Source organism: Dama dama, chromosome 15 (assembly GCF_033118175.1).
Source record: "Dama dama isolate Ldn47 chromosome 15, ASM3311817v1, whole genome shotgun sequence".
Lineage (NCBI taxonomy): Eukaryota > Metazoa > Chordata > Mammalia > Artiodactyla > Cervidae > Dama > Dama dama.
The window spans coordinates 64,555,077-64,577,894 of NC_083695.1; the positions used below are offsets into that span (position 1 = coordinate 64,555,077).

The 22,818-nt window shown below is 46.0% G+C and overlaps 1 protein-coding gene across 1 annotated transcript in view; it reads right to left on the bottom strand.

Annotated features, from left to right (window-relative positions):
* TLL2 (tolloid like 2) overlaps positions 1-22,818 on the bottom strand; it is a 135,713-nt gene that overhangs the window by 90,351 nt on the left and 22,544 nt on the right. The window contains exon 2 of the mRNA XM_061163118.1: positions 10,747-10,857. Within this exon, the coding sequence (XP_061019101.1) occupies positions 10,747-10,857 (111 nt within the window). The remainder of the gene's footprint in view (positions 1-10,746; positions 10,858-22,818) is intronic.

Consider the following 22,818-nt stretch of genomic DNA (forward strand, 5'->3'; position numbering starts at 1 on the left):
GGAGGAGTGGGAAGAAAGGCTGGCACTTCGTCTCTGGCTTGGAAAAGACCCAAGGACCACACCTAGGGCTCTGTATGAAGGGCTCAGTAAAGTTAAGCTATTGACCATGTGGCCAAAGGATGCCCTCTTCAGATACTCTTGCAAGGTGATCTGGGCTTGACCAGCTCGAGAGCACCACCCCTGAACACGCACCTTTCTTCATTGCTGGTTCCCATGCCAGACACCCACATTCAAACGAACAGTCCTAACCCCAAGTGGCCTGGGGGAGCAGAGGAGCAAGGAGGCCACCATGCAATCCTGAGGCTCCATCTTCAGCTCACAAGGGTTTGTCTGCTGCTGTCCCTGTGTCCAGGCTGATGCTGGAACTAAAGAGAGAGCGCCAAGACCAAACAAAAGAAGTCACAGCTGTGGACAATTTGGTGGGCAAAGCAAGGCACACACTGAACATGAACACAGCAACCTGAGATGACAGTGGGCAAGACCATAGAGCAGCTCCACAAGTGCCTAGAACTCGCCTTTGTCTTCTATCACCACCTCTCAAAGGTAGTGGTGGGGAAACCAAGCCTTCACAGCTCAAGGCAACAGGGTTAGTGGTGAAGCCAGCAGCTATTTCTAGAAGCAATGCAGTATAGAGGCTAAAAGCAGCCTTTGACATTAGACAGAGTTAAGTCCTAATCTTGGCTCTGCCAGTAGTTAGTTGTGTGATCCAAGAAAGGTTACACACTTCTCTGAACATTAGCTTATACATCTATAGGTATCAACAATACCTGCCTCACAGAGCTGTTGTATGACGATTAAATGAGATCATTTAAGACACTATTTGGAGAAGGAAATAGCTGCCTACTCCAGTGTTCTTGCCTGGAAAATCCTGTGGACAGAGGAGCCTGGCAGGTTACAGTCCATGGGGTCACAAAGAGTCGGACACGACTAAGCGACTAAACAACAAGACACAATTAGCACACAACAAACAGTAGTTATTCTTCTGGTTGTTGCCATCAAAGAAGAACCAGCATCTAATTCATTCTCAGATCTTTGGCCAACTTCATGACCTAGAGTTTGACTCAGGTGGACTACGGAAGGCTTTATGTTGGGGACTGATAGAGATTCCCCATGGCTGGTGGGATCTAAATCCAAGGATCTGATCAGATGACACTGGTACAAGCCTGGTTCCAGAAACCCCAGCGGGATGCAGGCAGGGTACTGCAAAGGAAACAACTTCTAGGCATCTAGGGAGTGTGGAGTCTGGGACACAGAGGTGGGCTGGGAGATGAGAAGGCAGGAGCCAGCATAGAGACAGTCATATGGGTATTATTTCTTGAGCACCTACCATTCCCCAGACTCCAGGATGGGTGCTTTTCCTCCCACCCTTTCCCATTCCCCCCACAATTCCACTTTCCAAATAAGGAAGGAATCCCCTAACTCCCACAGTTATCAGTACAGAGCCAGGGAACCCCGCCTGACACCAGCATCCATGCCTTTCTATCCTGCAGCTCTAGGATCCAGGATGTCCATGTGAGAATATCTCTGAAAGAGTGGAAACAGACAGGAAAGGGGGACCATGGACCTGAGTTTCATAACTTGGAATTCACAGAGTAAACTTCTTAAAATTGCAAGCAAAACTGTGTTATACCTTTCTCTCAAAGAAGTGCTGAAAATACTCATCAGACCCTCAGAAGGATTTGTGAAGCACAAACTATCAAGTCCAATATAAGGAGGGAAAAAGAAGTCCCCAAGACCTTGTTCCCAAGCTCTGGAGGAGAGAGCAGAAAGGATGAGTAAGATTGCTCCTGACAGCTTCTTGTTCCTCTAAGCCAGTGGCCCCAGCAAGAATGACCAGCACATCTCACCCAGATGATGTTTTCCGATGTGACAGAAGACAGTTTTGAACCCAACCATCTCCATCTCAGCAAGCCTAGCCTGCCATTCATCCATAAGCTCAGGACATTGTCCCGTCTACAGGATGTCACAAGGAACCACCACTGCCCCCACTTCTTTCCTGGATGCTGGTCAGTTAATAGCTTGCCCACTACCAATAAAGATTAATGAAAAGCTGAAGCCATATCTACCCAGTGTGGGAAATGTCTCCATGGAAGGACAGTCAGAAAAACCACAGCCTGTTGATGGGGCTGCTCAAAGCAACCCCCACTTACAAGTTCTCTCAAGGGCCTCACGGCTAAAAATGTGTCCAGGAACAGAGACATGTTGGGTCCCTTGGAAGGCAGGGCCCAGGAACCCATGTGGTATGTGTGGGTCTCTCATGGGTACGCTTTAGCCTTTTGTGCCTAAATTTAGCCCCTCAATGCTCAATGGCCTCTGCTTCCTCTCTTTTCTCCAGCTTGAAGCACCAGAGCTCAAATACAGAGTTCAAACTTGCTTGAAAGAAGTCAGGATGTGGTTTCATGAGATCCTCTATTCAGAGGAGACTCTGGGACCAGGTGATGGTAGCACATACCCCTACGAGTCACAGACAAAGTAGGAGAAGGAACTCAAGGACCCTCTGCAGGGTCCATCTGTGAGTGATAAGGCCTAAGGAGGGGAGGCAAGTTACCCCAACTTAAGTCTTGGACTCTCTCCAGCTGATTTATTATTTTGAACTCAAATGCCCAAACTGTTGGGCTTCTGTGGATGTCCTACACAGATGGCAGGAGTTAAGAGTAAGGTTGGTTCCTTAAAAAGAGATGGACGTGGCCCAGTGGCTCAAAAATAGACAAGGCGGGAAACGTCACCTTCCATCAGAGCCAGTTAGTAATTAAAGCCATTTCCCCTTCCAGAGTCTTCATTACAAAGAGCAAGAAATCAGATCCATTACCCGGATGGAGAGAACTGCAAGATGAGATTTCCTCTCCAAGTTTCTAAACATTTGCAAAGAGGAGAATGTTCAACTTCACTTCCTGGACGTTTTAGGACAGAAACAAACAACCAGAAAGTCCCCCAAACGTCAAGCACACAGGCCTTTTCTCCACATCTTGTGTGGTTAGGGGGAGAGGTATCCCAGGATTCAGAAATGGGGTGTCAGGCTCTGCACCCCCACATCAGAGAGGATGCAAAAGGATGGGAGAATGTGTGTGTGCCTGCGTGTGTGACTGTGTGTGTGTCCCACTAAGTACTTCCTTCACTACACAGCTAATCCGATTAGCAGCTTTAGCAAACCCTGCAATGTTAATTCAAGGGCCCCATTCATAGAACAGCTTGGCCCTTGCCTGCCCAGAACTCCCATTCTTCTCACTGCACATAAAATGCTCACAGAAAGACGTTCTCTCCCTGAAGAATGGACTCTTGCCTCCTTACCCCCACACACATCCAAGAGGCTGCTGCCGCTTCTCATGGTGGGGGGAATGGGACTGTCTGAAAATGGGCAATGGGGAAGAACAGTACTCTCTCCATCTCAAGCACAAAATCAGGTTGATATTAACAGCACTGTCAACCCAGGTGGGCTCTGAAACCAGCATCTGTGCTGAGTAAAGGGTGTCATGAATCTCCCTAGTCGTAGGGCCCTGGGTAAGTTGTTGGTTGTCTGTGGACCTTCATTTCTTTTTCTGTAGTGTGGGGACTTGGAGCAGAGGGCGTAGCTGGGACAGAAGACTGGAAGGAAGGACACTGGGGGTCTGTACAGACATGATGCCATAGTGTTTCGCTGGAGGATGAAGAGAGGGAAGGGATTGAGTGTGTGGGTTGTGGATAAAGCATCGAGGACCTGTGGCACCAGATAAGGAATGTTTCTGATAAGGGATGGGGAGCCATGGAAGGGTTTTAAAAGGCAGTGCATCAGTTTTCTCGGGCTGCCATGACAAGTTACCACAGACTCGGCAGCTTACAAACAGGTATCTATTCTCTCCCAGTTCCGAAGGACAGTAGTCAGAAATCAAGGGGTCAGCAGGGTTATGCTCCTCTGCTCTAGGCTCTAGGGGAGAAACCTTCCTCGCCTCGTCCTAGCTCGTGGTGATTAAGTGATTAAGTGAAAGTCACTCAGTCATGTCCGACTCTTTGCGACTCCATGGACTACACAGTCCATGGAATTCTCCAGGCCAGAATACTGGAGTGGGTAGCCATTCCCTTCTCCACGGGATCTTCCCAATCCAGGGATCAAACCCAGGTCTCCCACATTGCAGGCGGATTCTTTACCAGCTGAGCCACTAGGGAAGCCCAAGAATTCTGAAGTGGGTAGCCTATCCCTTCTCCAGTGGATTTTCCCAACCCAGGAATCGAACTGGGGTCTCCTGCATTGCAGGTGGATTCTTTACCAGCTGAGCTACCTCTCCGCAATCCATGCAGTCCCTTGGCTTGTAGCTACATCGCTCTTCACATGGTCTTCCTCTCTGTGTCTTTCTGTGTCCTCTCCTCTTCTTATAAAGATCCTAGTCACTGGACTCAGGGCCCCCCCAAATCAAGGATGATCTCAAGATCCTTAACTAGATCTTAGATCTGCAAGGACTCTTTTCAAATAGGGTTGTATTCTGGGGTTTGGACAGACATAAATCTAGGGGAACACTATTCAATCTAGTACATTGGTTGCAAGGTCAGGTCCAGGAAGATCACCTGGAAGCAGGATGGAGAAGCAGAGACTGGAGGCAGGGAGACTGATCTGATCAGAAATAATTACCAATACCCTAGGATCCTAAGTGACCAGCAAGGGGGCTCCCTTCTGGGGACCCAGAACCCTCAGTGGCTATTTTTGGGGCCAGCCCAGCACACTAAGTGGGCTCTCAAACTCACCTAGGGATAAGGTCTTGGCTCACTTCCTGGTCCAAAAAGACTCCAGCTCCTTTCCCAGGGCCAGCAAAGGCATGGCTACATGCGCCCCTGTTGGTTTGCATTCCTTCCTTCTGGCAACATGGCAGACAGGTTGGTACCACAGAGGACACAGCCTGGGAGATGGGAAGCCTTGGGTTCTAGTCCTGACTCTGCAACTGGCTGAATTTGGGACACAGGGCACATCTAGAAAATGAGGCAGACCAGGTCATTTCTAGAACAAGGACACTGTTTCATTCAGCAACCGGGAAAGCAGCTCCAAGTTCATAGGAGAGACCAGGGAAAGGAGGTATCTGGGGCCACAGTGCATCCCATCCCCCTCCAGGGATTTAGCTCTGTTCCCACTCTACCCTCCCAAAAACCCATGGCTAATTACCCAAACTTGGAAATGAGATAACCAATATCTAAGAATACATCCTTTCACACATTTGGAAGTACAAAGAGCGGATAAAGGTGTGGTTCCTTTAAAAATTTTTTTTTTTTTTAACCAAAGCAAACGTTTAAAGATCTATGCAGAGTGCTGTTCACAGTAGCAACGTCTCTAACAGAAAAAAAAAAAAAAATTACAGGAAAGAAGAAAAACAGCTGTCAGGTCCATCTGTATAGATTAATTCGATAAATGGTAGCAGAGTTGTACATGAAATGTGATCAACCTCAAAATACCACATTAAAAGATGTCCATGGTATGGTGTTAAAGATGCAGGTTACACAAGAGGGTGTTAAGAGAAAGTCCTTTTATGTTTAAAAAATATCTGCATGACCTGAGTGCAGTAAGGCTGGAAGGGATCCAGCAAACAGATCATGATGGGGACCCCTGGGGCCGGGATAAAAGGGGATTTTCACTTTATACTTTTTACAGTTTTGAGCTATTGGACTGTTTTTTTTTTTTAACAACCAGTGGTATTAGTTTAATCAGCAAAAACAATTTAAAATATTCCCATTATGAAAATAAAATAACTGTTTTAGATAGATGCAAAGTCCTATAGGCCCTCAGAGAAAAGTAATCAAGATAAAAATAACCTTGCATAAAAACACACCAGAAAAACTATATATCTCTAGCTTGGGAAGGAGGAAATATCAGGAAGGTTTATGTTTCAAAGGCCTCATGCCCAAGCCCCCTCCTGCACATAACAAATGTCCATCATCCTCTACTTTAACCTTGAACCCACCTAGGTCAGTGTTCTTTCTACAAATACTACTGCTAATAGTGAGGAAGAACAGGAAGAGTTGATGTTTATTGAGCATTTCTTATGTGCCAGGCACTGTGCTCAGCACTTTGCATGTATTCTTTCCTTTGGTCCTCACAACATCACTCCAAGGTAAGGATTATTACTGTACCCATTTAACAGATGATGATACTGAGGCCCAGCTCAAGGATTCAAGACCAGACAGTCTGAGGTCAAAGCTGATGATGGTGACCAGTGCTTTGACTACACTCCTGAGAGCAATGCCCTGTGGGAGCTCTTCACCCCTAAGGCCCGTGGGAGATGATCCAGGGCCTGCCAGTCTCCATCTACCTCTTCCTTCTCTTGTCTCCAACCTCCTAGATACAAAAGTGCTGGGGATCCAAAGTCGAACCTGTGTGGACTCTGTTTTCTCTCAGCTCACAGCGGAGAAGGAATGAGAAGACAGATACTCAGGTTTTTAGAGCATGAGGCTCACCACGGCAGCCTTAGGAGAGCACCATGAAGGAGTCAGAGGCAGGGCTGCTAGGCTTCCCTTCCCTGCACATCCTTGAGGCAACCTCCCAGAGAGGCAACTCTCGGGCAGCTAGTCATTCAGCTGGCATGGTGGCTGGCCACAGCCCAGCCTCTCTTTGAGGTCTCTTACTTAAATTTGCAAGCCTGGGTCCCCATGCTGTGCCATGGCAGGTCCCCCAAGGACAGCAGGAGGACTGCTGACAGGAGCCACCCTGAGCATTCGTGATGATGATGCTGTGCAGGTCTGGAGGTGTGAGTGGGGTCCCCAAGCTGGAAAGACCAAGACCCAGAGGTTTCCCTGGGTCCTGCATGGTCACCTCCGCCGGCTTTCCGAGTCAACGTGTACCCACACAGTTGTAAATTGGTGCAACCACTTGGGAAATCTGACTGCATCTCCTAATAACTTACAAATACCCTGTGACCCAGCAATTCCACTCCTGGGTACATAAACAGAAATGAGTGCTTATGTCCACAGAAAGGTAGACACAAGACTGTGAGTCGTAGTTTCAGTTATCATATCCCTAAACTGTCAAATGTCCAAATGGCTCGCAATGGAATAATGAATAAAGTAGGGTATTTTCATGCAGGAGAACACAGCACAAGAACCAAAGAGGACAAACCACAGCTTCACACACAACATGGGGGAAATTCCACAGTCACAAAACTGAGGAGGAGGAGACACAAACACACACTGCATGGGTCCATTCATGTCGGTAAAATGCATCCATGTGGAGAGAGGTCAGACGAATGGCTGCCGTGCTGGCTGGGAGGGGGCATGAGAGGGAGTCTCGGGGTTCTGGAAATATTCCATCCCTTGGTCTGGGTGGTAGCCATGTGAACTGGACACAGAAAAGTACATCATACAGCATGTCTGAGCTATGTGAAGTTCACTCATTTTTTGTTTGTGTTGCACAGCTCATGGGATCTCAGTTCCCTAACCAGGGATTGAACCCGGGCCACAGCAAGGTTCACTAGTTTTAAGTACTAAAATAATATAACAAAAGTGAAGTGAGTGACAGTTGCTCAGTTGTGTCCAACTCTTTGCAACCCCATGGCCTATACAGTCCGTGGAATTCTCCAGGCCAGAATACTGGAGTGGGTAGCCATTCCCTTCTCCAGGGGATCTTCCCAACCCAGGGATCAAACCCAGGTCTCCCATATTGCAGGCAGATTCTTTACCAGCTGAGCCACAAGGGAAGCCCAAGAATACTGGAGTGGGTAGCCGTTCCCTTCTCCAGCAGATCTTCCCAATCCAGGAATTGAACCAGGGTCTCCTGCATTGCAGGTGGATTCTTTACGAGCTAAGCTACCAGGGAAGCCTGACATAGCAAAGAAGAAAATTTAAAAAAATTAATCACACAAAACTTACAATCTGATCAACTTCTCTAGGACACCAGTAAGAATCTGGCGGGGGGCACGGACGGGGGGCATATATGATGAGCTGAAATGACAGAATTATGAAGAGATGCTTCCTTTGGTTGGAGTTCAATTATGATGTAATTTACACACCATGTAAATAACAGTGTGAGAAATAATTTGGATTCCCAAATCCCATTTAAAATTCAAATGGACTTTTCAAACCATAGAGGAGAAGTCCCTTCAAATCCAAAGAAGTGAAAATCATAAAGTCGGACAACCAAAAGAAGCTCATTCCTCCCTCCTCCCAGCCACTGGCGATGAGGACCTCTGACCTCCTGACAACATTTGCCCTCTTGCCTTCCCCTCAGCCCTACATCCTGTGTGGAGCTTGGCCTAGTCCTTGCAGCTGCTCATGTTCCCCATGAGCCATGACAGTTGCCCCCCATTCTGCTGAGCACAGTCCTACTGCCCCCCAACACACATAAAGAGGGAGCAGACCTTGGACAAGAAGGGAGCTTATCACCAATTCAGTAGAGGTTGCCATCCCATTTTCCACCCCAAGAATGACCCTTCCCTCAGTATGGAATGTCTTTCTCAACCCTTCAACTCCTTCTCCTATCTGGGAATCCCATCCACCTCCCCAGAGCCCCCTCCTCTGGGAAGCCTTTCTGACTCCCCGCCCCCTGCAATGGGAGCAGTGCTTCTCAGTGTCCCTACTCCCCCTGTGCTTCCTGGGACCTCTACCTCTAACTCTTCATTCGTTTTGCATCTATTTCCTCCACGAGCTGGTGAACCCTTAAGAGACACCTCAGTCTATACCTTCTCAGGATTCGGCACTAGACCTGGCACAAAATGAACACTCAGTAGAGGTTTCAATTAATAATTGAGTGAGCGAGTGAATGAGTGAACTCAGAACACACCCAGAAATATGAATACAATGTATTCTCCTTCCCTCCCAAATGAATACAGATCCCAGGGCCTTTGGTGCCAGGAGATGCTGAAATGGAGAACTGGTAAATTAGTTCTAGCTGAATCTTTGAGCTGTGCAAGGCACTCAGGGGTGGGGGGCTTTGGGCATGTTCTTGGATGCCACCAAGTTCATCAGGAGAGGGGAAGGGGTGGTCCTGACAACCCCTCTTCCACCATCACCACCAGCGAGCAGCATGGTAAGGCTGCCCAAGCATCCAGCCAGGAACCCAGCAAGCTCAGGGCAGCAGATGGGATGTGGAGAGCAGTGATGGAGGGGACTCCATCAAGCTCCCCCAGCCACAGATGAGCGAATTACATTTCTATTCAGAAACATTAGGCAGGACCCCGGCAGCCCACAGAGGAAAGCCCCAGCTCTTTGGGGCCGTAGACACCAGGTACCATGGGAGCTGCCTCCACTCTGGGCACATTCCCACCCACCCTGTCAACAGGCACCTTGATCATCTACCCCAACTTCTCCAGGTGCATCTATCTTCAATAGCTCCCCAAAGAGCCACCATCCAGTGATCCACAACTTCCTCTGTTCCCTAAGTCAGCCCCTTTTATACTCCCTGTCTCTGCACACAGTCTCTCCTCTGGCTGAAATGTCTCTTCTTGATTCTTCACCTAAGGAACTCCTATTCATCCTTCAAGACACAAGGCAAGAGTGTTCATCCCCATGATGACCTTCTTGGCCCCACTGCTCTTGATTCGTTGTAACACTTGCCCTGAGGAATTACAGTTTATCTATCTACGCTTCAGTTTCATTCCGCTGGATTGGGTGCCTTAGTGATTACCTCTGTCATTGCCTGAGAACATGCCACGTGCCAGGCACCAGGTTAGCCCAGTCCTTTTGGAGTAACTCCTAACCCCCATTGACGGGTGTGCCGGTTTCATCCTCATTTTAGAGACAGGAAGACTGAACTTTGAGATGTCAGTGAGCTCGTCCAGGTCTAAACTCTGTCTGCCTGGCAAGAAAGCTCTCCTTGAAGGCGGAGGCCACATGTTACTCCTCTTTCTCTTACCAGCACTGCATTAGACCCATGAGAGGTGCTAAAGAGGGAAGTATGCAGTATCATAATACAGTAGCAGGATCATCAGTTATGCAAGATGAATGTTCTGGAGATCTGCTGTATCACATCGTGCTTGCAGTTTCCAGTACTGTGTTGTACATTTAACATTTTGTTAAGACAATAGATCTCACGTTAAGTGTTCTTACCACAATTTTTTAAAGCCTCAAAAGAAAGGAAGGGAGGGCGGGTAGAGGGGTCACAGGCAGCACAGAAAGTGTAGCATCTGGCACACAGGAGCCTTGGTCACTGTCAGCCACACAGCCTATCATCTCCCACAACGCAGCACCCTGGGCTTCTTTCTGAGAATGGAGATTCCACAGAGGGGAGGTGTCTGAGTACAGTGGGCAGGGAGGTGAGGAGAACTCAGGAAACCAGTCTCATTACTGCTTACCCCAAGGTGAAGGCACGGAAGGAGGGTGGGAGAGCGTTATACGCCTCGTCAGTGTTTCCTGGCCCGGGGGGGATTTCCACCTGGTTTGTAGGCCAAGCAAGTACACAATACCCCTGCTCCCTCGCCATCTCCCCCCACAAGCATCTTCCCACTACTGATCAGCACCAGCATCAGCACCACTGCCCTCGTGGAGCCTCTCCAGGAATCCCCTCCATTTGGGAAGCGCTAGACCCCGAGGCCAGAGTCCTGAGAACCCATGTTGAGTTCAAGTCTCTGAGCTCAGGGTTGAACCTTTGGATAAAGAGGCAGATGGAGGCCTTCTTAGAAGGACAGGCAAACTTCAGCTTCCCAGCCTGCAATGGAGAAGGTGTGGTCCCTCTGGTTTTCCACCGACAGGTGGGCCCTGGACCAACAGGCCAGATACCAATGATCTGTGGTCAACATCTACCCGTGTCCGAGTCCCCAGCCCTTCCCTCCACGGAGGGGGTGGAGGGGACCCCGTACTTACCTGTGCTGTGTCCCATGTCCTCCACTGACTGCTTGACCCAGTCATGGGCTTTGTCGATGTGAAATAACTTCAGGTCCTCTTCATCTAAGGCAATGTCTCCCCAAAAGACAGCTGGGAAGGGAAAATAGAAGTGTATCAATTTAAGCTGGAGATCAAAGAATGAATTTACTAGTGGCCCAGAGGGTATTGGAAAAGGGTATTGGAAAAGATAGTCCATCCAATCAAATTTCTCCCTGAGCCTAAGAGATAGGACTGGTAGAGAGAGAACAACAGATAATAAATCTGTGCATCAAAGCCACAGGGCTGGGGCCAACTGCACTGACGATTAAAGGCCTAGGTCAGGAAAATGCAAAACCAGAGTGAAATATTGTCTCACGTCTGTTAGAATGGCTGTTATCAAAAACACAAGAAAAGGAAGTGTTGGCAAAGATGTGGAGAAAAAGAAACCTTTGTGGGGACTTCCCTGGTGGTCCAGTGGCTTAGACTCTGAGCTCCCAGTGCAGGGGTCCTGGGTTTGATCCCCAGTCAGGGAACTAGATCCCATACGCTGCAACTAAGACCCAGCACAGCCAAATAAATAAATATTTTTAAAAAAGAAAGAAAGAAACCTTTGTGCACTGTTGGTGGGAATGTAAATTGGTACAGCTCCTATGGAAAACAGGCTTCCCTGGTGGCTCAGTGGTAAAGAACCCGCCATCCAATGCTGAGGACACAGGTTCAATCCCTGGATCAGGAAGATTGTCTGGAGAAAGAAATGCCAACCCACTCCAGTATGCTTGCCTGGGAAATCCCACTGAAAAAGGAGCCTGGCAGGCTACAGTCTACAGGGTTGCAAAAGAATTGGACATGACTTAGTGACTAAACAACAAAAACTATGGAAAACAATATGGTGGTTTCCCCTCAAAATGAAAAATAGAACTACTATGTGACCTAGTAGTTCCACTTCTGAGTACTTATATAAAGAAAATGAAAACACTGATTTGAAACAATATCTGTATCTCCACATTCACTGCCGCATTATTTACAATAGCCAAGATACGGAAACAACGTGTCAGCCATGAAAAAAGAACAAAATCTTGCCAGCTGCAACAACATGGATGAATGTTGAGGGCATTAGGCTAAGTGAAAAAAGTCTGACAGACAAAGACAAACATCACATGAGATCACGTGATCTCTTTTACATGCAGAATATATATATTCCACATGAAAGCTTATATGTATATATATACATACATGGTTGCCAGAGGCAGGGAGTGGGGTAGGTGTGGGAGAAATAGGTAAATTATTTTTATTGTTTTTATTTTGTTGTTGTTTAAATAAGTTAAATTAAAAAAAAAAAAAAAGAATCGAGCAATTCATAGTGGGAATGAAAAGAAATGGAGAGAATCTGGAAAATCAGGAACTTCAGGAGTTGGAAGAGCCAGCCTATTCTTATCACTAAACAGTAAAAGAAAAACTGAGAAGGCCTTTGAGTAACAAAAGAGTGATTAAACTCAGGCTCATGGTGCAGAGAACTGGGAACGCTCATTCAATGCCAGCAGGGATATAAAATGGTATACTCCCTATGGAAGGTTTCTGGCATTTTCCTACAAAGTTAAATTTATCACAAGAGCTAGCAATTTCACTCCTAGAGATCTTCACAAAGGAAATGAAAATATAGGTCCACATAAAGACTTGTACTCAAATGTTAACAGCAGCCTTATTCATGTGCTGTGCCTAGTCACTCAGTTGTGCCCAACTCTTTGCAACCTTATGGACTGCACCCCGCCAGGCTCTAGAAGCCTTATTAATAATTGCCCCAAACTTGAACACAACCTAAACGTCTATCAACTGTTGAATGGATAAACAAAATGTGGTCTATCTATATGATGGAAAACTATCTAGCAATTAAAAAGAACAAACTTAAAAAAAAAAGAAGTCTTGACACATGCTACAATACGTGATTCTAAAAAACATCATGCTAAGTGAAAGAAACCAGATGCAGAAGACTACATCTTATACGATTCCATTTATATGAAGCATCTAGAAAGGCAAATTTATAGAGCTAGAAAGAATAGTGATTGCTTATGGCTGGGGGTGTGGATGAGATCAGACTATAAGTTGCCATGAAGGAATTTTTCCAGGTAGTAGAAATGTTCTAAAACTGGACTGTGGTGATGGTTTGCACAACTACTGATTTGCTTAAAATTTGGAAATTTACACTTATTTTCACCTTGTTGAAATGTGTAACAAAGTTGGCTCAGCCAAAGATGGTTTCCAGCTGAGGGTCCTGAGCCCCTCCCACCTTCCTGAAGATTTAGCTCAAGTCCACAATACACTGCCATCTTTTCCTCAAAGGAAAAACATCCTTGTCATTGATGGCATTCACAGTGTAGTCAGGAGCACTCCTCACATCTGAGAGCACAGAAGCAAGAGGGCAGAAGGCAACGGAGTATATTAATAGGACCTGGGAAGACTTCAACAAGCCAAGGAAGTAGCACAATGATGTTCAAGCTTTTGTGCCCACATATCCCCAAAATAATTTTTCAAATATTTTATTTATTTATTATTTTTTGACTGTGTTAGGTCTTAGTTGGGGCATGTGGGATCTAATTCCCTGAAAGTGAAAGTGAAGTCACTCAGTTGTGTCCAACTCTTTGTGACCCCGTGAACTGTAGCCCACCAGGCTCCTCTGTCCATGGGATTCTCCAGGCAAGAATGCTTATTGAATAGCTCATGCTACATCAGAAAGAAAACAAGGAAATATTTATCTTGGGTTTTATCCACATATCTTGAACTTATGAAAGTCCAGCAACCATATCAGTTATACTTAAAAGAATCACTGTCGTTAACTTAACTCTATTTAAGTTGTTTTGAATTCAAAACATTCCACTAAGCACCATGCATCCCCCTAAACAGAAATTCATACAGATAGGAAAAGACAGGAGAATGCCAGGTCTAAGATGCCTTATTGTTTTTAGTCACATTCAACTCTTTGTGACCCCTGGATGGTAGCCTACCAGGCTCCTCTGTCCATGGGACTCTCCAGGCAAGAATACTGGAGTGGGCTTCCATCTCCTTTTCTAGATACCTTGACTCATCATCAGAGAAGGCTGCTCTGTGACCAGTCATTTCTCATTTTCCCTTTAGTGCTCAGAGGGTTTTGTACCCCAGGATGAGTGACAAGTGATGCTCTCTTCGGTAAAACTGGGGAGGGACCACCATGACCAGGGCATCCTCCAGCAGTTTTAATACAGAATCTTGTGTGGAAGCTTTAGAATCTGGATATTCATTCCCCTAAATTCTCTGCACAGTGCACCCCTTGCTAAGCCTCTGGTACCCCTGCACACACCAGTTTGCAAACCAGAGAGTAACTGAGGTCAGGGTAAGGGAGCTTCCTAAGTCAGAGGGCTGCCGAGAAACTCCTCCCAGGCTTGCTCAGCCCGCCTTGGTCTCCATCTGGTTTCCAGCCCTTCAGTGCCCAGCACTCAGGAGTCCTCCTGACTTCAAAGGGAAGGAGTCCCAGGCTGCTTCCCACATAAGGAATTCTTCCTGAAAGCACTCCCAGCCTGCCTGTGTTGTATTGTTCACCTGGGGAGGTAGGTTGATTAAAAACATGTAATTTTAAGCCAGAGGAATTCTGGGTTCAAATCCTATTGTGGCCATTTGATAGCTGTGTGACCTTCAACAAATCATTTGAACTCACTGAGCCTCAGTTTCCTCATCTTGAAATAGAATTACCTACCTTGCAGAGTTGGCAAGAACTAAATGAGGTAAGTGTGTTCATTTAAACACTCAGTATGACAGGTCCTGGCCCTCAGGGAGCAGTCAGTAAAGAGTCGTGTCACTCTAATTTTCACTGGGTTCTCTTTCTCCTACTCTGCCCTGTCTTCATCCAGAAGCCCCTGCCCTGTGAAGCTCACTCAGCTCCCAACAGCCATATCTCTGCATGAAAGTATTCCTCCCACTCCTGAAACATGCCTGCCTTTATCTGCATTCCTTTAGGAAAAACAGTCCCAACCAGACCACATCAACCAGACCACAGGAGCTAAATTTTGTCTGTTCATCTACCTAACAAATATTTACTGAGCCCATAAATGCAAGGGTGGGGGTAGAGGAAGTGAAGCTGGGGGTGGTGGGGAGGAAAAGTATTTTCTATAATGCTTTACAATTAATATTGGATTGTCCATATGCAATAATTCTTGACCTTTCTCATTCCATTTTATAGATGAAGAAACTGAAATTCCAAGAAGAGAATGACTTGTTTGGGGTCACACAGCCAGTGAGTGACAGAGCCAGAACAACCAAACCCAGGCTTTTTTCAGTTCCCACATTTCCTTCCTCAGCTTCCCATTCTACCAGATTCCAAGTGCCTTGAGGACAGGCTCCAGTTGTGCACATATTTCATATAGCAAATCTCATTTTATATACACTAAGAAAAGTCATCATATAGATGCTCTGGCTAAGAGTGGAGGTACTGAATGAGATAAACTGTCCAAGCTGTGCCTGTGTAACCGTGAACAAACAACCTCTCTGAATCTCAGTTTCCTCATCTTTCACATGAGAATAAATAATTATAATAGCTTCCCCACAAGGTTGTTGTGAGCATCAAGTGAGATACTGTGAGTAAAGCTGGCACCAGGCACCACTGGGTAAATATAAGATGCTCAGCTGAGCTGCACCTTCAGACATGAAGATCCTCAGCAATGGCTCCCATTAATGGTGATGGACAGTGAGATCAAGAGAGGCTGTAACAGGCATGACCCCTCCCACCTCCACAAGGGGGTCATTGACTTACTGCTAGCACCCAGCCCAAGGCAGCCCTTACCCACAGCCCCACAGAAGGGGCTGACCCAGCCTACTCCTGGGAGCACACACTGGGAAGACCACAGGGTCTGCCACTGGACTGTCCATCTCAGGACCCAGAGAGCCCCCTCCCACACCCAGCCTAGCCTCCTCTCCTGTGGTCCTGGAGGGTCCCTGACACCATGTCTGATCTCACACACTGCCCTTCTGTCTAACAGATGCTGTCTCAGAATCCTAAAGGCAGCTCCTTTAGGAAGTCCCTCAAGGAAATCAAACCAGTCCATCCTAAAGGAAATCAGTCCTGAATATTCATTGGAAGGACTGATGCTGAAGCTGAAACTCTAATACTTTGGCCACCTGATGTGAAGAACTGACTCATTGGAAAAGACCTGATGCTGGGAAAGATGGAAGGCAGGAGGAGAAGGGGACAACAGAGGATGAGATAGTTGGATGGCATCACCGATTCAATGGTCTTGAGTTTGAGCAAACTCCGGGAGTTGATGATGGACAGGGAAGCCTGGCATGCTGCAGTCCATGGGGTCGCAAAGAATCGAACACAACTGAGTGACTGAACTTGTCCCTCAAAGACACAGTCCAAGAAGGCTGCTGCCCGTCACCTAGATGCCTCTCCTAGAATAATTCACCAGCACTGCACTAGGCTCTGAAAGCTCCCCAACATCAGGCTTCAGACCAGAGTAACTGGTACCCCAGAACAGAGGTCCAGAATCAGGTTGTCATCTCCAGTCCTACCCTGATCCCATTCCATAGACATGAGCATGTTGTGGAGAGAGGCTGAGTGATTTGTTCAAAGTCCCTGAACTAGGCATTTCGCAGAGCCAAGGCTGCAGTCCAGGACAATTCTCATCATGCTGTCATCTGAACTAGTACAGTAGAATCCGTCCACACGCATCTGGGAGCCAAGAGTGAAAATCCCAATGCCAAAGGGGGAAGACATGGGCTTTGGATATTCAAAATAAGCCTGAGGCAACAGTGGGGAGCCATCATCCCAGACTCCAACAACAACGTGCATGCTCTTCTGCACATAGTTCCTTCAGCGATCTCAACCAATGCCCCACAGGAGAACATAAGAATGCTCAGGAGTCAGCTTGGAGGCAGATGTTGTCACTCTGGGATTCCCCAGAGGTCACAACTTCATGTCAACACACAGTCTACTGTGGCTTTATGGCTCCTCTTCCAGCAGAAAGGCACGATAAAGAGCAGACTGAGGAAGGAAGGCAGGATGTAAACATTTACTGAGCCAAGCACACAGGATGGGCTCTGTTTGCAAGAAAAGGATGCCACCAGAGCCTCCAGCCAGGCTCCCATCCTCAGAGGCGGGCTCCATCTGACTGCAGGGACTCTGAGGGCTGCATCCATGGAGTTACAGAGAGAGTCCATTTCTGAAACAGCCTGTCCTCTGAACTAGACAAAACCTCTGTCTCCTGTTTTTTTCCAAGATAACTCTTGCGGGTCTCTCCTGAATGGACTGGAGGGTCCTTTTGTTCCAGAAGAGTTGCAGGATGTTCTACCACACCTGAGCCATTCTGAGTCCTAAGGCCAGGCCATTCTACTAGAACTTCTCCTCTACAGTCTCATTACGTTCAGTTGCTCAGTCATGGCCAACTCTTTGTAACCCCATGGAGTAGCTCTCCAGGCTCCTCTGTCCATGGCGTTTCCCAGGCAAGAATACTGGAGTGGGTTGCCATTTCCTTCTCCAGGGGATCTTCCTGACCCAGGGATTGAACCTCATCTTCTGCACTGGCAGGCAGATTCTTTACCATTTGAGCCATCAGGGGTCTCATCACAACAGAAGTTAATTAACTTCTGTCTTTGAAGTTTCATGAAGGCAAGGACTGTCTGCCTGCCCTGTAGGTCCATCCTTAGCACAGAGAGCAGGAAACATATGTTGAATGAAAGCCTTGAGGAACCTCAGAAGACTGTCTTCTGGCCTGAGTCTCTACACCCAAAGATGAAATCTGAGGCCCAGAAAGAGCTTCTTGACCCTCCTTTAGGGTTTTTTTTATATATGAAATAGAAAGAAGTGCACATTCTCCTATAGGGATGGTCACTATGTCTCTATCCAACAGACTAAGGCTTGTCAGAAAATGAAGACAGGGCATTAGCTCTTAACCCTATAGGAGATAGTCACCAAGCCACTCTCAAGATGAACAAAAAGTATTATGCACAAAACTCATGTTGAATAACTACCCACCATAAAACCAGGACCCAGGGTACCACTAGAAGGTCTGTTAATGTGGGTAGAGATTTTTGTCTACTTTTTTTTGCTACAAATATCCCTAGTGCCCAGAACGATGTCTGACATCAAGAATATGCTCACAAAATATTTATTGATAAATTAATGAAAGGAAAGTGTGTTCCAAATTCTATTTATGTAAGTTCAATGCCCAAAGCCAGGCTAAATTATTCCTCAGCCACCTGCCTGGAAAGTAACCAGGTCTCCTTCCTTTTGAAACAACAGGCATACCTGAAAACATTAAACTGGTGAATTTTCAATAGATAGTGAGTCTTGTTTCCTGCATGCATTCTGCCATTGCGGCCTCAGGGAGGGAAGAAGGCAAAGGCTATTTCAGGGAAGGAGTTGGATATGACCTGGGGAGTCCCCATCAGCAGAAGGGTGAGAAGGAAGCCTTCCACGTCAGAGGATAGGAATGGGCCATGTGGTGTGAGGGAGCCTGTGCACACAAGGCTCTTAGGCAATTCTCCAAGGTATAGCCCAGGGCGGCTGCAAGTCTAGAAGAAGCCGCCCATCCACCACACACAGGGGCAATAGGACAGTGGGAGTGGGGGGCAATGTCCAGAGACGTGGGCCAAGGGTGCTTCCAAATCTGGTCCCCAGCACCTGGTGTCTGGGACTCTGGGTGCTCCCACAAGCCTAGGGAGGATGCAGGGGTGTCAAGAAGGCCAGCGGAACAGCAGAGGCCTGAGGTCAACAGGACAGACCACAGAGGATGATTGACAACCAAAGCCAAAGGATTGAGAGTATAGCCTTCACCAGCGAGATCAGCATGTCAGGCTGAAATGCTAGAGCTAAGCAGATACCCCTCAGTATTTTATATTATTTTAATTAATTTAAATTGCCACATGTGGCTAATCGCTATAAGTATACAATATGTGCATGCCTGCATGCATGTTCAGTTGCTCCAGTTGTGTCTGACTCTTTGCGACCCTATGGACTGTAGCCTGCCAGGTTTCTCTGTCCATGGGATTCTCTAGTCAAGAATACTGGAGTGGGTTGCCATGCCCTCCTCCAGGGAATCTTCCCAGCCCAGAGACTGAACCCACATCTCCTATGTCTCTTGCATTGCAGGCAGTGTCTTCACCACCAAGCCACCAAGGAAGCCCATGTATACAATATAAATAATATAAAATAAAATATTGTATAATATACAATGTAATAATATAAAATAATAAATTCTGTTTAAAATAGCAGCAAAAAAGGATCATATATCTAGGAAAAACCTTGACACAAATAGTAGTACTATGTTGGAACTTCCATGGTCGTGTGGTTAGGACTCCAAACTTCCAATGCAGGGGTTACAGGTTCAATCCTTGGTCAGGGAATCCTACAGGCTGAAGGGTGAAGCCAAAAAAAAAAAGTAGTACCATGCTGACATTGTAAAATTCTACTAAAACCTATAAAAAGTGACATGAAAGGGAAGACATACTCTGTTTCTGAAATAATGTGTAGGTTTAACATATTTTAATCAAAAGTCCAATAAATTTTTTCCTATTATTTACAAAAGAATATTAAAGTTCATCTGCATAATTAGGTGATAAAAATGAAGGAGGAAAGTACCAAAGGATGACTGGCCTCATCTAACATGAAAATACGCTATAAATCTTTGACAAACCTGAAACATGGAATAGTCTGGAAGCAATCCCTAGTCTATATAAGAAAATGTATATATGACAAAAGAGGTCTCACAAATTTGTGGAAAGAGGGGGATTAATCAACATCAGTGAATTACATGGAGACAATGGGTTAGCTCTTTGAGGAAAAGTCAAGTTGGTTTTGAACCTCTCACCAAAATAAATCACAAATAAATAATTGAAATCAACATATCAGCTGAACAGTATTTAGAATCTAATGAGCTAAGTCTACACATTCAAAACACATTCAAAACACATAGCTACTGAATACCAAAAGGCAAGACCCGTCAGCCTCCTAAGAGAAGACTCTTGAAGGAAGGATTCCTACCACTTGGGTAACTTTCTTCTTCCACCACCGACCCCTGGCTACTGGCAACCCACTCCAGTATTCTTGCCTGGAGAATCCCCACCGTCAGAGGAGCCTGGCAGGCTACAGTCCAAGGAGTCACAAAGAGTTGGACACAAGCGACTGAGCACACACACGCTAGACGGGCAGCATTGACCTCATCTTGAAACTTGACAGAAACACCCACTCCCAGGGCCTGTCCCAAAGCTGCTGAATCAGAAGCTGTATGCTAACAGGATCCCCAGGTGGAGCGTGTGCACAGTGAAGTCTGAGAAGCACTGACTCAAGGCTCCAGAGGCTTTGCATCCAGCAACCATGCCTCTGGGGCCGCGGGCTCTCCTCTACACCTCTGAGCCTGTCATGGCTGTAAGGAAAAGGTCAAGCAGAGTAATTCTTCACAGAAATGTGTAACATGGGTGTATAGGCCATAGGAAAGATCTAAAATGTACACCAGTGAAAACGCTATCTTTTTGGCTAACAAACACATGAAAAGATGCTCAACATCACTCATTATCAGAGAAATGCAAATCAAAACCACAATGAGGTACCATCCCACATCAGTCGGAATGGCTGCTATCCAAAAGTCTACAAGCAATAAATGCTGGACAGGGTGCGGAGAAAAGGGAACACTCTTACACTGTTGGTGGGAATGCAAACTAGTACAACCACCATGGAGAACAGTGTGGAGATTCCTTAAAAAACTGGAAATAGAACTGCCATATGGCCCAGCAATCCCACTGCTGGGCATACACACCGAGGAAACCAGAATTGGAAGAGACACGTGTACCCAAATGTTCATCGCAGTACTGTTTACAATAGCTAGGACATGGAAGCAACCTAGATGTCCATCGGCAAACGAATGGATAAGAAAGCTGTGGTACATATACACAATGGAATATTACTCAGCTATTAAGAGGAATGCATTTGAATCAGTTCTAATGAGGTGGATGAAACTGGAGCCTATTATATGGAGTGAAGTAAGTCAGAAAGAAAAACACCAATACAGTATATTAATGCATATATACGGAATTTAGAAAGCTGGTAACGACGACCCTATATGTGAGACAGCAAAAGAGACACAGAGATAAAGAACAGACTTTTGGACTCTGTGGGAGAAGGTGACGGTGGGATGATTTGAGAGAACAGCATTGAAACATGTATATTACCATATGTGAAACAGATCACCAGTCCAGGTTAGAACATGAGACAGGGTGCTCAGGGCTGGTGCACTGGGATGACCCTGAGGGATGGGATGGGGAGGGAGGAGGGAGGGGGGTTCAGGATGGGGAACACATGTACACCCGTGGCTGATTCATGTGAATGTACGGCAAAAACCACTACAATATTTAAAGTAATTAGCCTCCAATTAAATAAATAAATTAATTTTTTAAAAAAAGAAAATGCCATCTTTTCCAGTCCAGGCTAACCCCAATGGACCTCCAACCTGCAATTCAGGGAGTTATCACCTCGTGGTGGTATTTGGTTATGAAGCTCTGGACACTGACTATCAGGAATAAATTATGACATACAACAGGAAAACTGCTTTTCAGAAATCAAAAATAGAAACCTTGAAAGTAGTCAAATAAAAATTAAAAGTTATTATATAATAAAATTGAAAATAAAAAAGGAGGCATTTTAAAGAAATACTTTCTAATGATGTATAATCAAGGAAGTGCTGATATTTAACAATTGGCTAGGGAAGAGGAAAGTCTTATTTCTCTGGTATAAATACGCCCACCGTGGCTGACTTCATGGTCACAGAACATGGAGATGAGGATACGTCTACATTTAGCTCTCACAAGCAGGTAAGAGCCAGCTTCAGCATACTTCTGTAATAACAATCAGTCAGTTCATTTCAATTGCTCAGTCGTGTCTGACTCTGCGACCCCATGGACTGCAGCACCCAGGCCTCCCCGTCCATCACCAACTCCCGGAGTTTACTCAAACTCATGTCCATTGAGTCAGTGATGCCATCCAGCCATCTCATCCTCTGTCATCCCCTTCTGCTCCCGCCTTCAATCTTTCCCAGCATTAGGGTCTTTTTAAATGAGTCAGCTCTTCGCATCAGGTGGCCAAAGTATTGGAGTTTCAGCTTCAGCATCAGTCCTTCCAATGAACATTCAGGACTGATTTCCTTTAGGATGGACTGGTTGGATCTCCTTGCAGTTCAAGGGACTCTCAAGAGTCTTCTCCAACACCACAGTTCAAAAGCATCAATTCTTCGGCACTCAGCTTTCTTTATAGTCCAGCTCTCACATCCATACATGACTACTGGAAAAACCATAGCCTTAACTAGATGGACCCTTGTTGGCAAAGTAATGTCTCTGCTTTTTAATATGCTGTCTAGGTAATAAATAACTGTAAAGTCTCTCAGTTTCTACAGTTATGTCATGTTCCCCATCTGATTCCATGAGCCTGATTCTCAAGGCTGCAAAAGATGACCATGACCTAACCCTTGCAGGGAAAGTCCCATCACAGAAGGTCCCATCTCAGGGTCCCCAAAGCACAGCATTTTGACTGAAGCACATAGAACTCTGTCCCAGGGATCAGGATAAGTGCCTCCTATACATTAACTTCAAAGGAAGGCCCAGAGAGGAGGTAGGAATTGGCCAAGGTCATGTAGGCAGGATGAGGCTTCATGGGTGTTTTAAGTAAAAAATGCCTCCCTGATTCCCAAATCACAGCCCCCTCTACCAAGTCAACATCTCCCAAAGTTTCACATTCTAAGATGTTAATAAGAAATACTATTGTAAACAAGCAGACCCTACAAGGCTTTCTCAGAATAGACCCCCACCCATGTCTTCCACCTGCCTTTTGTCTGTAGAAAAACTTTAGTCAAAGTATAAATTTCATCAGAGATGTGAGAAAAGACAGAAAGAAAGGAAAACAGTCAAGCAAGACAAAATAATCTTTAGCCATTAAACAAAGTCAAAGACCTTTAGTTCTTCCTCAAGGACTATAGATAATATTCTGAACCATGTCCTTTGAGTTGTTTTGCAGATACTGACACCCCCACCAGGAGGAAGATGTTCACTGTATGCTGCCCACAA